Here is a 16,876-nt window from a genome sequence, read left to right as displayed (position 1 = left end):
TTGTGTTCTACTGAGGAAACTAAGTCGCCTACATCTTGGATACCCTGGTGGTAAGCAAATAAACATCACATTTTCATTTTTGGGTGAACTATCCCTTTAAGTTGTGCTTATTATTATATTTTCAATCCAGTTTAATGTAATGTAAGTTGAAATGACTTAACATTTAAGGCAGCAACTTTTTTTTTTACAGCTGAGCTTCAGAGTTAAAACTATTAGGTCACACTATTATTATTCTTATTATCAGTATTAGTAGCAGTATTTGTTATTGGTGTTTGTGTGATTTGATATTAAATGTGCCATGGTTAAAACCCAAATTGTTATTCTTACGTCGTCGTTGTATAAGTAAAAATGTACTTTTTTTATTTTTTTATTTATTTTGTGGTTAAATAGTACATGCATTGGGTTTAAAAACCATAAAAAATGATGTTTATAAATATGTGGTTTAGTCCATTATAAGTCTCTTTCCAAGAGACCAAATAATATCCACCTTTGTCTTCAACGTGGACTAGGGTGACCATACGTCCTCTTTTACCCGGACATGTCCTCCTTTTTGGCTATAAAATTATGTCCGGGGGAATTTTGTAAAATATCATAAAATGTCCGTTTTTTTTTTTTTTTTTTTAACCTCATTTCACTGACCGTCATTAATTCAACACTTTAAACATTCCCAGTGGGCCGATCACCGAAGCGAGGGAGACCTCCCCCATATTAGGCGCTATTTTAAATTATAGCGCATTCAAAACCGCAAATAGCCGAAAAGTGTGAAGCGGTGGGATCAATCACCCGCACAGTGCTGATGAACGCGCGCTGCGCTTCTGCCACGATGTACAGTGATAAACAGTGTAAGTTGCTTGATCCATTCAGATAACACACAGAATTGTGTTATACATGTGATATGAGAACATTAAAGGATCTGTAAGTTCTGCTGGGCTGGCTGAAAACAGCCACGACACTGGATACTGCATGCAAATTTCATAGTTTATAATTACTATTTAATTTTAAAAACCATATGTTTTCTTGTGACCACCGTCTTACTACTAATATTCTAACCAATAATTTCTTTTAATTTTTAGTTGTAATTCGTTTTAATTGGAGTAAAATGTTAATTCAATAAGAGCCTGATTAAAGAATTAAATATGGGTCTTATATAAATTAGGTGTTTACTATACATAATAAAGTTCTTAAAGGGACAGTTTACCCAAAAATAAAAATTGTCATCATTTACTCAACATCATGTAATTTCAATAATTTCAATCCTATGAACTTTTTTCTTCTGTGTACTTTTTGTCTATAGAGTAGAAATCAAGGGTAACCAAATATGTTTGGTTACATTATACAAAATATCTTTTGTGTTCCACAGAAGAAAGTAAGCCATACAGTTTTGGAACGACATGAGGGTGATGATTTTTATTAATGAATGTTTTTTTATTACATAATTTATTAGCAACAAATTTCCTGCATTCTAGCTAAAAATCAATGCTTTACTGCATGCATTTCTCTGTGACAAAAATGTAATTAAGTTTGTTGCATTTGAATTCAGCAGTATTTATCATTATTTGTTTAAATCCTGTTTTATTCATTCATGTACTCCAATTAAAGACCCTATAACCCTGCTGAAATAAACAGCTTAAACCAGCCTTGGTTGGTTGGCCAGTTTAGGCTGGAAGTAGCTGGTTTTAGCTGGTCTTTTAGTTGGTGGTTTCCGAGCCTGACCAGCTAAGACCAGCCTGGCCAAGCTGGAAAAGTGGTCAAAACCCTTCTAAAACCAGCCTGCTGACCAGCTAAAACCACCCAACCAGCACAGGCTGGTTTTAGCTGGGGGTTTTTTCACCAGGAAACCCAAGAAAACTTTCATGTGGAACTTGTGGGCCGGATGGGCTGAATTTGTCCAGGGCTGAATTTTAACCCCAGTCCAGCCCTGGGTACCTGTCTGATGACGTGAAAGACCCAATTGTCAAAACAATACAAAGAGGAACTGCTCTGCAAGAGCTGTGTGTCACTAACATGCCGAAACGCAAATGTTATAGTTTGTTGTTGTTATAGTGTTATAGTTTCACAGACAAATTGGAAAAAAAAAATGTTTTACAAGGCAATTCTTATTTAAGCATTTTATGTATTATTTATTTATGTTTGTATTAGGCCTGTATAAAGAAAAGACTAAGAGAGATTATATTTTTTTACAGGGCAATACGGTTTTGATATAAGATTTAGTTCAAACAGAAAGAAAATTTAAATAAATGTGTGATTTCTAAAAGCGCCTTGGGGGGTGGGGGGGGGGTCCTCTTTTTGGATTCTCAGAATATGGTCACCCTAAGTAAGCCTTTGGGCGAAACTTCTGGTTTATTAGCCTGGAAATAACCAGAAGAATAACAACGTGCGGTGAATAGTAAAACTGTTTGCTCTACAAACCAGTTTGCTCATAATTAAGATAATACATTAAAATAATATGGTAAGACACACCTATTTGCAATGTAAAGCAGCAAAACGACCTTCTTTGTACAGCTAAAAATAGATGAATGCCAGTAAGACCGGAAGCCAGACTCATTAAATTTACAAATTGCTGCGCCAGCTCTTAGGGGACAAATACGGTGGATAGGGCCGATATTTTTTATATTTTGAACGTTTGAATATAAAATGACATATGTTTCAGAAATAGGCACGAATATCAAACGGACAGCAGTTTCAGGGAATCCTCTATAAATTGTACATCTGTGATTCAGTAGTCCGTATTCCACTGGTTGTAGTTTCCACGCCAGTCCAGTAGGGAGCAGTATTAACTCTGACATCCCCGCTGTGTTCGTGGAAACTTCTCAACGTCACAACCTCAGAGGAACAGCAATGGCGACAAGGAGCTCTGGGTTTTCACGGACCCAAACAAGAAGAGGAAATTCATGCAAAAACGTTTTTAATAAAATCCGACAAGGCCAAATCACAGGTGTTGGCTTGACTAGAGGGTCTCAGGTGAGATCGCAAATCATATGAAGCTCTAAACTGCCTACAATGCGTTTCTGAAACAATGTTTACATACGAGGCCCCGAAGAGCCATAAATACAAAATAGCTCTCAAACTAAAATATACAGCGTTTAATGGAGACACTATTACTTAGTTCTAAAATCATCAAGAGTATATAAAGTAATAATATAGTTTCTGACCTGTTTGTCTTATTTGATAATGAGTTTGTAGTGTTTAACCAGTGTTGTGTTTGTGTTGTCAAATGCAGTTACCTGTAGCTCTGCTGGAGGAAAGAGATAAAAGAGCTCAATGGCAGGGGATACCAGTGTTATTGAGGAGACTTCACGAAAGCAGCCATCCCAACAGCGATCTCTCCAAGATTCACAGCATAGTCATGGTATGCAAGATTTCCTTGTCTGTTCACACAAAATGCATTGCTTAAAACCCATACTTGCGACTAGATGTGAATTGAGTTGTTTTGTGGTTGTGCAGGAGCTGTCATCATTGCTGTCAATGGAGGCTATGTCATTTGTCACAGAGGAGCGCAAAACACCACAGGAGTCGATTTCACCTAATACATATACATTTGACCTGTTTGGAGGAGTTGATGTGAGTTTTTTAAAGTAAATATTACGCTTAACTAATTCAAAACTTGTATGGAGGGATTGCATTTATATCACAGTTTGGTCAGTTACCCAGATGCATGGCCATATTGGCGATACTTGGATATAACAACAGCATGGATTGCATGGTTAATGTGCTAAATACGTTGTACTGCTTATATCTGCTGTCTAAACCACGGGTAAAAAAAGTAGCAGGAAAGGGTGCTATATTTTGACAAACTAAAGTTAATAGGTGGTAAAGATACGTGCAAACAATATTAATTAAGAAATTAGCCTAATATTTCACCTACCTGACTGGAAATGATAGGAACAAACTTGAATGTTTTCTAGATTCTTGCCCTGGAAATCCTGGTTCAGTTTGGCCAGCCGCGAACGCCTTTTGTTCCTAAGACAGTTTTTGTACTATTCTCCTTATTTTGGCAGTCTATAGTAATTCCGAATGTTTTTCCCACTCTGAACGAATAGTACAGCCCAAAACATGACAATAATTGACCATTTTCATCAGCAAAATATGTGAGTTTTGTTTAATTCAGTGTCACCAAAACAGCCGATTAATGACATGTTGTGAAAACCCTCTGTTGAGTTTGATGGCACTAATGCAAATGATTATACTTTTTAGTTTTGAGCTATGCTTGATCAGTTGCTCTGAAAGCCCATATAAATGTAGACTATTGTACAAAAATTTGGGATCAGTAAGATTTTTTTTTTTGTTTTGTTCGTTTTTTAGATAAAAAGGGATACTTTTATTCAAGAAGAATGCATTAAATTGATCAAAATTGACAGTAAACACATTAAAAGTATTACAAAAGATTTCTATTTTAAATAAACAATGTTCTTTTGAACTTTGTTTATCAAAATATATATATTACAAAAATATTAAACAGCTCAACTGTTTTCAACATTGATAAAGATAAGAAAATGTCTCTTACACACCAAATGATTTTAAATGTAAATGCGGTCATTTTCTGATAATAAACAGCTCCATAGCTGTTGATTTAGAAATGAATACTTTGGTATTTCATTCCCCGTCATGCTCTATTTTTATCTGTCAGTAAAATATTGTAACACTTGGTATGGTATTATAACATTGATACTCACAAGAGCTTAAGTGGCAAGAGCTTCTCACCGAGTGCTGTATTACGTTCTTAGCTTTGTCTTTTTATTCCGCTCTCGCCGTGTGTTGAAGACAGCAGAAACCGAACTCTTACAAATAATACAGCCAACACTGTACCTACTTCGAATCATAATGTTTTAATCTATTAGAAACCAGTTTGGCTGATACCATAATTATCATAATTGCAGAATGCAGATTTGTTAAGTTAGTCAGTATGCTTTTGTCATTTGTCTGCAGTTATTAGTAGAGATTCTGATGCGGCCGACGCTCACAGTACAAGGAGACCTACCCATACGTAAGCTTGTTGAAATAATAAATCCAAGCTCCTTTCATAATTTAAGAACAGAAATAATATTTGTTTACAGTAATTCTGTCTCAGTTAATAAAGGTTTGCTTCTTGATTTTCAGTGAGTGATGATCTCATTAAGGATTGTCTAAGTGTCCTGTACAACTGCTGTATATGTGTAAGTGTAAAAACATGTGCATGACGCTGAAATAATAATTCTGAGTTACTTAGCTTGTTTCCTTATGAGTAACAGCCTCTGCTTTTGTGTGGCAGACAGAGGGCGTTACAAAAAGCCTTGCAGCGAGGGAGGATTTCGTCACGTTCCTGTTTACTCTCATGTCCAATAAAAAGGTTTTTCTACAAACTGCTACACTTATCGAGGACATTCTAAGTGTTCGAAAGGTAAAATCCAAAGCATATACACTGCTACAATTATTTAGAATTATTTATTATATTGATCAAAAGTAATAGTAAAAACATTAAAAACTTCTATTTTAAATAGTATGTATCACATTACCACAAAAAATGTAAGTTTCCAACATTGATGATAATTAAAAAAAGGCTGCTTAAAGGAGAAGTTCACTTCTAGAACAAAAATGTACAGTAATGTACTCACCCCCTTGTCATCTAAGATGTTCATGTCTGTCTGTCTTCAGTCTCAAAGAAATAGTTTTTTGAGGAAACAATTTCAAGATTTTTCTCCGTATAGTAGATTTCTATGGTGCCCTGTGTATGAACTTCCAAAATGCAGTTTAAATGCGGCTTCAAACGATCCCAAATGCAGTTGTAAATGATCCCAGCCGAGGAAGAAGGGTCTTATCTAGCAAAATTATCTTTTTTTTTTTTTTTTAAATGACAATTTATATACTTTTTAACCTCAAACGCTTATCTTGTCTTGCTCTGCCTGAACTCAGTTCAAGACAGGCTTTGTCGAAAAACTCCCATCTCGTTTTCTCTCAACTTCAAAATCGTCCTTAATCGCTATTTTACCTTTCTTTGATAAGGGTGTTTGATCATCCTTACATTCACTTTGCAAACACTGGGTCAGTACCAATTTAAAAAAAGGTTTCGCTAGATAAGACCCTTCTTCCTCGGCTGGGATTGTTTACAACCGCATTTGGGATCATTTGAAGCTGTATTTAAACTGCATTTTGAAAGTTCAAACTTGGGGGACCATAGAAATCCACTATATGGAGAAAAATCCTGAAATGTTTTCCTCAAAAAACATAATTTCTTTACAACTGAAGAAAGACAACTTGGATGAAATCTGTAAATTTTTGTTCTGGAAGTGAACTTTTCATTTTAAAGAGACAGTTCACCCAAAAATGAGAATTCTGTCATTAATTATTCACCCTGTAAGACCTTGGTTCATCTTCGGAACACAAATTTAAGATATTGTTAATGAAATCCGAGAGCTTTCTGACCCTTCATAGACAGCAACACAACTGACATGTTCAAGGCCAAGAAAGGTAGTAAGGACATCATTATCTTATTTGATTAAATATCTTAATTTGTGTTCTAAAGATGAATGAAGGTTTTGAATTTTCATCTTTGGGTGAACTATGCCTTCAAGCGGCAGAAAATTAGCATATCAGAATGATTTCTGAACAATCATGTGACACTGAAGACTGTGGAGTAATGGCTGCTAAAAAAAATCAGCTATGCCATCACAGGAATAAATGACATCTTAAAATTTAGTAAAGTGTATTTTGTATGATTTTTAGAACTGTAATCTGTACCTTTGCAATGTAGCAAATCACTTTTTGTCTTATCTAATGAAACAATCTGTAATTTTTCCAAAAAAAAGGGGACAGTTCACCCAAAAATGAGAATACTGTCATTAATTCCTCACTCTCATGTCGTTACAAGTTCATTAAGAGCTTTGTTCATCTTCGTAACACAATTGAAGATATTTTTGATAAAATTCGAGAGCTTTCTGACCCTGCATAGACAGCAATGCAACTGACACATAACACATTCAAAGCCCAGAAAGGTAGTAAGGACATCATTATCTTTATTCATGTCCTTTATTTAACCAGGTGAAAAACTTTTCTCTTTTACAGAAATAACCTGGCCAATCTTAAATTGATTAAATGTCTTAGTTTGTGTTTTGAAGGTGAATTAAGGTTTTGTGGGTTTGTAACAACAGAAATGTCATTTTTGGGTGAACTATCCCTTTAAGCAGCAAATCAGTACATTAGAATGATTTCTGAACAGCATATTTTGTATGATTTTTAAAACTGTAATCTGTACCTTAGCAATGTAGCAAATCACTTTTTTCTGTTTTAACCTTAGGAAATAATCCATCTTGAAGAAATTCCTAACTTGGCCAGTCTGGTCCAGAGCTTTAACCAGCAGCAGCTGGCCAACTTCTGTCGTATCCTCTCAGTCACCATATCAGAGCCAGACGTGGGTGTAGATGACAAACACACCCTCCTAGCCCGCAGTACCCAGCAAAAGACCAGCACATGCCCATCACGTGCAGAGAGCAACCAGGGTTAGGAAACAAAACTGCCGTTAATCCACACAAAATGTTAACACTGATGATGACAGGGTTAAAAATGTGTCATATGATCAGATTTGTTTTGATCTTTCTGCAGTGGCTCTGCTGAATATCCCAGGCTTCATTGAGCGCCTTTGTAAACTTGCCACACGGAAAGTTACAGAGGCGGCGGGTACCTCTGCCCGGTTGGAGCTGGAGGACTGGCACAGTTGGCTTGACAATGCACTGGTGCTGGACGCTCTCATGCAGTTAGCAATTGAAGAAGCAGAGCAGAGCAGTACAGGTGAGATCTTTCTCTCTTTCTCGCTCTGGTTTTCCATTAGCTGCATTATTTGGTCTCATCCACTCTTACTGGCTGTCTTTCAGAGTCATCTGATGAGAGCTCCTTGTCCTCTAGTCCGCTCAGACACAGGCTGCCCCAATCTATGAAGATCGTGCACGAGATCATGTACAAAGTGGAGGTTCTCTATGTGCTGTGTGTGCTGCTTATGGGCCGACAGAGAAATCAGGTAATGGGATGGGATTGAAGTGACTGTGAGTATTAATAAATTTAATAAATGGAATGAGTCAGGATGATCTACTAGTCATATATTAAGGTTGACAAGTAGGTTTAGTAACCATTAAGGGATTAGTTCGTTTCCAGATTAAACATTTTGTGATAATTTAGTCATCCACATCATCCAAGATGTTCATGTCTTTCTTTTTTCAGTGCATTTTCAATGCAGCCTCAAACGATCAAACTCTACACGATCCCAGCCGAGGAATAAGTGTCTTATCTAGCTAAACAATCTGTCATCTTTTAAAAAAAAATTCTATAATTTTAACCACAAACGCTTGTCTTTTACTAGTTCGACTTTACAATCACGCACACGTGACATAGGCGGAAGTATCTAATCAGTGTTTACAAAGCAAGCATGCAAAAGTCAAGCACCCTTTACAAAAAAAGATAAAACAAACATGTCAGACAATTTTGAAGTTGGAGAAGTTTTTTGCCCTACAAAGTTCTAACAGTGCATGACTTTTCCAACATGATTATGCAATGTGTAAAGACATGCATTGCAGAGCTAGTGCAAGACAAGCATTTGTGGTTAAAAAGTATATAAATAAAAATAAGTTTTAACTAGATAAGACTGGGATCGTGTAGAGCCCTTTGAAGCTGTATTAAAACTGCAATTTGGACCTTCAACCTGTTGTCCACCATTGAAGTCAACTATATGGAGAAAAATCCTGGAATGTTTTCCTGAAAAACCTTAATTTCTTTTCCACTTGAAGAATGACAGACATGAACATCTTGAATGACATTGGGGTGAGTAAATTATCAAAATTTGTATTCTGGAAGTGAACTAATCCTTCAATTTCTTCCTTACTGACCCTTAAAAAAAGAAAGAAAAGAAGAAGACTTTAGAGTAGAGGTGTATTTTAAAGCATTTTTTCATGGATTGTTACTCTTGTGGCAGGTTCACAGAATGTTAGCAGAGTTCAAGTTAATTCCAGGGCTCAATAACCTGTTCGATAAGCTGATCTGGAGAAGGCAGCCTTCTGGTCACGTCCTACATCGGCAGAACCAGAACTGTGACTGCAGTCCAGTAAGAAGCAGACTTTTAATACTTTTTTTTTAAATAATTTACTCTTACATATGGATGATTACAGTGTGTAAATAAATACACTTTTTTTTCTTCTCTACATCAGGAGATCTCTTTTAAGATCCAGTTCCTCAGACTACTGCAGAGCTTCAGTGACCACCATGAGTGAGTACCTCACTAAATGCTAAGAGACATAGACAGATTCACTGGAATGATATTAAACATTATCGTTCACAGGAATAAATACCTTCTTCTAAGTGGACAGGAGCTGAATGAACTGAGTGACATCTACCTGAATGCGAACATCTTTGAAATGGAGGCACTGAATAACACAGACAGGCATGAAGACCATTTTTATGTCATATTGCTAAAGTTCTTCCTTATTTTCAAATTTTGAACTTGATTTGGTTTATATTCATTGGTTTACAGGAACCTTGTCTGTGACGGTAAAAAGGGTCTTCTAACACGGTTAATTTCAGTAATGAAGAAAGAGCCCATTGATTCTTCATTCAGGTGAGATCTTGAGTTACATTTCGTAATGTTTTTTTTTTCATTTACTGACCTTTTCATTTCATAATTTCACTGAGTTTGACATCTCTCCATGTCTCCATGCACAACTTGCTTCAGGTTCTGGCAGGCAAGAGCAGTGGAGAGTTTTTTGAGAGGAACGCCATCATATGCCGATCAAGTGTTCCTTCTCAGAAGAGGCTTGTTAGAGGTGAGCTAAAGATCTGTGTAATGCATATCAATTGCTCCATGAACATACACTACCTTTCAAAAGTGTAGGTTTAGAAAAAAAAAAACTTTTTTTTTCCAGGAAAAAAAGTTACAAAAATGTTAAGCAGCACAGCATTTTTTAACACTGATAACATGAAACGTTTCTTTGGTAAATCAGCATTTTAGAATGATTTCTGAAGGATCATATGGCACTAAACACTGGAGTAATGGCTGCTGGAAATTAATTGCAGGAATAAATGACGTTTTTCAAAATATATTAAAATAGAAAACAGTGATTTCAAATTACACTAATATTTCCGATATTACAGTTTTACTGTATATTTGATCTCATAAATGCAGCCTTGGTGAACATAAGAGGCTTCTTTAAAAATACTTAACCGACTGCAACTTTTGAATTCTATTGTACAATACAGGACTATTAAGTCATCTCATATTTCTCTTCTTTCAGCATATTCTATATTGCATCATCGACAGTGGCTGCAAGTCACACGACGTCCTTCAGAGCTACTTTGACCTACTTGGTGAGCTTATGAAGTTCAACATCGATGCCTTCAAAAGATTTAACAAATATGTTAACACTGAGGAGAAGGTGGGTTTACAGTCAGACCGTTTGTGATTTTTTAAATTTTTTTTTCATATGGCAGACACACTGAAATGATCCAGTAGATCTCAAATCTCCCTTTTGACACCTCAGTTTCAGATGTTCCTGACTCAGATCAACAGCTCTCTGGTAGACTCCAACATGCTGGTGCGATGTATAGTGCTCTCTCTGGATCGCTTTGAGAGCCAGACAAAAGATTTGAAAGGTTGGCTCAAGTGATTGAACAATGAATTGAAAGATGAAACAGTTTCTCAAAAATGTTTCTTTGTCTCTTTTACTCAGTGGTTGAAGTGTTTTCAGAGTGTCGCCTCTTGTCCTACATGGCTCAAGTGGAAAACAGGTTGTCCTTCCTTTTCAGACTGACCAGCATCATCAATGTCCAAACCCTCACTCAGGCAAGTTGTAAGATGTAGATGCATGTTTTGTGTCAGGGGTCGGCAACCTACAGCATGAGGAGGGATAATAACATGCACATGAGAGATAGCAAGTGAGATGCATTTCCTATAGCTAAAGTTCTTTGCACCTGCATGATGATCTACATTTCAAAGTAATGATTCCTTTGCGATTGAGCGGCCAACAGATCACAGTTCTGCTGTATTTTATTGTAAATGTATGTAAAATTATTTTTTGAAATATTCCTATGAATTACCTCAGCAAGCTTTTTTATTAGGTTATGCTGGATTAACATTGTTCATCAGATTTAAACTGTGAAATTTGTTTTATGAATTTAAACTTTTAAATATTGGCAGCAAAATAATAAATCCAACACATGAACTAAAACATTCTAAATGGCTCTTCTTGATGAAAAAGGTTGCTGACTCCTGTTTTATGCTGTTATCCAAATATACAAAATGATACGCTGAATCATCTCATTTAAAGTCATAGTTCACCCAGAAGTGAAAATTTTAATTGCTGAACCTTATTTCGTTCCAAATCCGTAAGGCTTTTGTTCCTCTTCAGAATACAAATTAAGATATTTTTAAGGAAATCCAAGATACAGTTGATGTCAAAAGTTTACTTACACCTTGAAGAATCTACAAAATGTTAATTATTTTACCAAAATAAGAGGGATCATAAAAAATGCATGTGATTTTTTTATTTAGTACTGACCTGAGAAAAATAGTTCACATAAAAGACATTTACGTATAGTCCACAAAAGAAAATAATAGCTAAATTTATAAAAATTCCCCTGTTCAAAAGTTTACATTATATTTTGTTTATATTACTGTGTTGTTACCTGAATGATTTACAGCTCTGTTTTATTTAGTGATAGTTGTTCACGAGTCCCTTGTTTGTCCTGAACAGTTAAACTGTCTTAGCCTGGCGAGCCAGACTTACATCAAGATGTTTAGTCTGGAAACTCTCCATAGACGCGGCTTACTCCGAGGGGCGGGATAAACGGTTGTCTCTCAAAATCCCTATGCACGCAATAGGATAGCGCTTCAACCAATCAGAGCAACGAAGAAGGTGACGTAGTCTAAGCTTTTTCCGTATCCAGTCGGCAAAACTCCAAACACATCTTCCTTTTTTAAAAATGACTTAAGTGCCGTTCTTTGCTCGTTTCTTAAAGAAAAACTTAACTCCAAGTCCTCCAGAGTCGCGGCCAAAGCCGATTCGAAAGACCGCTGTTCGACAGCTGCAGCCGCCATTCTTTGTTTTTCAAGTGGCAGCCGTCGCAACTCTGTCGTCATATGTTAAGCCCGCCCCGCCTACTCTATACGCGTTGTGATTGGCCTGACCCAATTTGGGTTTTTGCAGCTAGAAGGTCTATTGAGAGTGTCTAGACCCACCTGGCTGCAAAATAATTTTTGCTGCCGCTAGGGTGCGTCTAGATTTCTAGGCTAAAACTGTCTGCTATTCTTCAGAAAAATCCTTCAGGTCCCACAAATGCTTTAATGACAACTGAGGGACTCATATTGAACTATTACAGAAGGTTTAAATGCTCACTGATGCTCCAGAAGGAAACACAATACATTAAAAGCCGGGGGGTGAAAACTCTTTGAATTTAAAGATCAGGGTTAATTTAACTTATTTTGTCTTCTGGGAAACCTGCAAGTATCTTCTGCAGCTTCTAAAGGGCTGTACTGAATGAAAAAGAAAAGATATTTATAGCAAAATAAGAAAAATTTACACACATTCAGTATGTTCAAAAGTTTACACCACTGGCTCTTAATGCATCATTTTTCCTTCTGGAGCATCAGTGAGCGTTTGAACCTTCTGTAATAGTTGCATATGAGTCTCAGTTGTCCTCAGTGTGAAAAGATGGATCTCAAAACCATACAGTCATTTAGTGTTAATTTCGTCAGACGAGACGAGACGAAATATGTTCGTCAACGACCTTTTTTTTTCATGACTAAGACGAGACGATGACAAGACTGCACCACTGTCAAAACGCTGACTAAGACTAAATTAACATGCATTATTGTTGACGAAAAAAGACGAGACGAAAATGTTTTGCATAAAATAAAAACTAAGATAAAATCTCTCTTCATTTTCGTCTACAATCGTCTCTGCTTTTTCATCAGCTGTTACGGCTTTAAAATATTCAAGCTGCGCTTTGGCGCGCTGGCTGGCGCTGAGCCAGAGACGGACGAGCTCTGCGCTTGTCATATTATAAACACAACTATGCAGTGTTTTTAACCACATAACGCTTATTTTAGGTTTCAGACATTTAAATACACATAAGTACTAGTAAAAGGAGACATTTAGAGTTTGTAAAATACACACATAGGTCTATGGAAGCAGCAAATAACAATCTATTCAAATATAATTTGCCGATGTGTTTCATTCGTCACATACACATAGGCTTAGTAACTAAAAAGTTCACTCTATTCCTCTTCTAGTTCACCAGCCACTTACTTGCATGTATTTCGGGAGAAATGGATGAATGTATATGTTGTAAATACGGCTGACAGGACTCTCTGAACAGCAGCGCGAACAAACATGGCCGCGCCCATCTCACGTTACAGATTACAATCCAGATCATTTATATAGGGTTTTAAACGACGAAACATACTAATTCACACATATTTGTGAATCGGAATATTAGATAGTTCATGGCATGGTAAGCAAGTGTGTGAGTATTCTGGATAAAAAAGGGAAAACGAAATAAAAGCGATCTATCTGTCATACAGTGTTATTGTGTCTGTGTTGTGTCACGTGACAAGCTTAATGCGTCGCCATGGAAACAATAAGGACGAACGTTCTAAAATAACGGTCGCTTAAAAAAAAACTCACTCTCAGGGGTCCGCTAGAATATTTTAAACTCACCACTGAAAGGGTTAATCATTTGTGAATGTGTCTCCTAAATCAGAAATTGAAAACCAGACACGTTTAACATTTGCATTCAACAAAAATCATTCAACAAGTGTATTTTGTCAGGTAATTATGACATTTAACCAATGTTTGAGATATGTGAAACACTTTTTTTACTGAAATGTGTATCAGTAATAATCTCAGTAATAATGTGCTATTTTAAAAAAAGACTACATTTTTTGACTAAACCTAGACTAAAATATAGTGAGTTCTTTTTTGACTAAAACTAGACTAAAATTAAAAGACTTTTAGTCGACTAAAACTTGACTAACAAAAAAAGATATGTGAATGACTAAATATGACTAAAACTAACAAGGACATTTGGCACAAGACTAAGACTAAATTAAAATAGGTTGATGAAATTAACACTACAGTCATTGTAGGAAAGAGATAAAATACACAAAAAAATGCTGAAAAACCAAAGAATTTGTGGGACCTGAAGGATTTTTTTTGAAGAACAGCAGGCAGTTTAACTGTTCAGGACAAACAAGGGACTCATGAACAACTATCACTAAACAAAAAAAAAACACAGTTGTGGATCATTTGGGTAACAACACAGTATAAAGAATCAAGCATATGTAAACTTTTGAATGTGGTCATTTTTATAAATTCAGCTATCTTGTGGACTATATGTAAACATCTTTTATGTAAAATATCTTATTCAGGTCAGTACTAAATGAAAAAATTACATGCATTTTGTATGATCCCTTTTACATGTTCACTTTTACATCCAACTACAAAACACCCGGATTGCTTATGAGGCATTGTCGTTTCAACTGCTTGAGAGAAAATGGCAGACTGTACAACTGACTAAGGGCAGAAATATGCTAATATGGGACAGTCCATCAGCGGTGATGGGCGGAATTGATGATTGAGACTGTTTGTTTTTTAAGAATTGAAAAAAAAAAAGAATGAATGGATTTTTATCATTGTAGAGTGGTTGTGTCCAAACATTTATACAACAGCATGTAAAAGCAAATTTGTCCATGATTTTGATCAATCACAGGAGAACGTGAGCTGTCTGAACACCAGTCTGGTGATTCTGATGCTGGCGCGGAGACGGAGCAAGTTGCCTTTCTACCTGAGCGCTCTGCGAGAGAAGGAATATGCAGAGAAATACCCCGGCTGCCTGCTCAACAACTTCCACAACCTGCTGCGCTTCTGGCAGCACCACTACCTCAACAAGGACAAGGACAGCACCTGCCTAGAGAACGTGAGCTCAGCTCGATTGACCAAACACAACCATTCTGTCAAGCTTATGAGCTGTTAAGGTATAAACTTTTCTATCTCTTTCCAAAAACAGAGTTCTTGTATTCCCTTCACATACTGGAAGGAAACGGTCTCGGTGTTGCTGGGCTCTGGAAGAAGCTCACGCTGTGCTATTGCCACCTACATTGATGAAGCCTACAGGGACCTGGACAGAGACTTCCTGGAGCTGTGACTATAGAGACTGAGAGGACTTTCTTTACATCAGAATTACATCATGCCTAAATTTATAAGACCTAGTCCATTCAGATGCATTACAGAATAGGTGTGTGTGTGTGTGTGTGTGTGTGTGTGTGTGTGTGTGTGTGTGTGTGTGTGTGTGTGTGTGTGTGTGGGTGCAAGTGTGTCTGGGTATTCATGGCGCTGAGGGTTTTGATTTGCTTGTGTTCAATCGTGTGAATGTGTGTTGGCGCAAAGTATTAAATGTGAAAAGAATGTGCTTGGGAATACGTTATGCCACTGTAGGTGTGTTTGTGTTTGCAGTGGCACTAGAGTCTGGATGTTTTTTTCAGTTGGTCCATAGAGTCACAGCTGCCTTGTTCTCTTGCCTCCTGTAGGTTGGCTTGTCAGTTACACATCCAGACATGACAAACTCCTGGAAGTAGTCAGAAAGAGCCTCACTGCCCACTGTCTCTTACTGCAAAAAAAAAAAAAAGGCAATTTAATCCAGGGAGAATTCTAATGTCTAATATTGGTGATTGGCTTAGTTTTTTATGTTATGTATGTAGTTCTCACTTGATCTAAAAAATTAACTTTTCAGCCCCAAACTCACAGAGTGACAACACAAAAGCAACAGAAGAAAATAAAGATGTTTTATCACAAGCATGTTTCTCTCTGTTTGGCGGTAGCAGTGGATTAATTAATCTGTTAAAATCAGGTTTGCAATGGAAGTGCAGGGATTTAGACTCTATTTTTGTGAAAGAATTTGATTATTTAAAAGATGTTATTTTGTAGCACGTTTTTGGGTTTGCTTACTTACTGTACTTACCCCCTTGTCATCCAGGATCATTAATTTCTTTCGTTTTCAGTCATAAAGAAATTGTTTTTTAAGAAAGACATATCAAGATTTTTCTCCATATAGTGGACTGCTATGGTGCCCTGGGTTTAAACTTCCAAAATGCAGTTTAAATGTGGCTTCAAACGATCCCAAATGCGGTTGTAAACAATCCAAGTCGAGAAAGAACGGTCTTATCTAGCGAAACAAGCTTTTTTTTTTTAATAAAAAACTCCCCCCCCGGAGTTTGAACTTCCAAAATGTAGTTTAAATTAGGGCTGCACGATTAATCGTTTTTAAACCGAAATCGCCATTTGAAAGGGTGCGATTTTCAAATCGCAAGAGCTGCGATTATTTCGATTTATTATCAAATGTGGTAACAAGCATATAAGTCGTTTTTGACAGGTCACTTCAAGTGCATATTACGTCTTCATGCTTATATTACGTTTGATGCAGAGTTTAACCAATAGGGGGCATTTTAACACTGCATGTAGAGACATGCACGGGACGTATTTTTCAGTCCCGCCTCCGCAGAAATATGTTGATCGTCTCCGGTTACTGTCGTAACCTCGGTTCCCTGAAAGACGGTTCACTCGACATTGCGTCAGAAGCTGACGCATTTGGGGACTCCCTTCCTTCCTATCCTACCTGAAATCTTATTGCACAACGCCAGTGAAGTTGCAACTCTTCGCTGGCCAATGCCAGCCAAGACGGCGATTATGGGCGGGGCCTGTGCCGCTATATAATACGCTGTTTTGGCGGCATAAACTCAGAATCTTCCGACTGAACCGACAGTACAGCAGATCTGAGCGGAGAGCACGGCAGCGTACGCAATGTCTCGTTCCCGTCTTTCAGGGAACCGAGGTTACGACAGTAACCGGAGACGTTCCCTCTCAAGACG

The 16,876-nt window shown here is 37.0% G+C and overlaps 1 protein-coding gene across 1 annotated transcript; it reads left to right on the top strand.

The window, feature by feature from the left end:
• Positions 1-2,828: 2,828 nt before the first annotated feature.
• Positions 2,829-15,803, top strand: trpc4apb (transient receptor potential cation channel, subfamily C, member 4 associated protein b). Its single transcript, XM_073823289.1, has 19 exons — positions 2,829-2,961; positions 3,221-3,349; positions 3,445-3,561; positions 4,927-4,984; positions 5,098-5,153; positions 5,249-5,377; positions 7,271-7,472; positions 7,576-7,761; positions 7,845-7,987; positions 8,936-9,064; positions 9,168-9,226; positions 9,299-9,400; positions 9,491-9,574; positions 9,689-9,779; positions 10,248-10,388; positions 10,494-10,605; positions 10,683-10,795; positions 14,722-14,928; positions 15,019-15,803. Exons 1-19 carry the CDS (start codon positions 2,839-2,841, stop codon positions 15,154-15,156), a joined length of 2,319 nt encoding a protein of 772 aa, XP_073679390.1. The 5' UTR covers positions 2,829-2,838; the 3' UTR covers positions 15,157-15,803.
• Positions 15,804-16,876: the final 1,073 nt, after the last annotated feature.

The sequence above is a fragment of the Garra rufa genome, chromosome 18, assembly GCF_049309525.1.
Source record: "Garra rufa chromosome 18, GarRuf1.0, whole genome shotgun sequence".
NCBI classification, from domain to species: Eukaryota; Metazoa; Chordata; class Actinopteri; order Cypriniformes; family Cyprinidae; genus Garra; species Garra rufa.
This window is presented reverse-complemented; position numbering and strand designations above follow the sequence as displayed.

Bases quoted from the DNA above. Each gene is read 5' to 3' on its own strand.
- trpc4apb (XM_073823289.1), top strand. From the start codon at position 2,839: ATGGCGACAAGGAGCTCTGGGTTTTCACGGACCCAAACAAGAAGAGGA. The intron at 3,350-3,444 runs GTATGCAAGATT...GTGGTTGTGCAG, and splicing joins AGATTCACAGCATAGTCATG to GAGCTGTCATCATTGCTGTC. The intron at 5,378-7,270 runs GTAAAATCCAAA...TTTTAACCTTAG, and splicing joins ACATTCTAAGTGTTCGAAAG to GAAATAATCCATCTTGAAGA.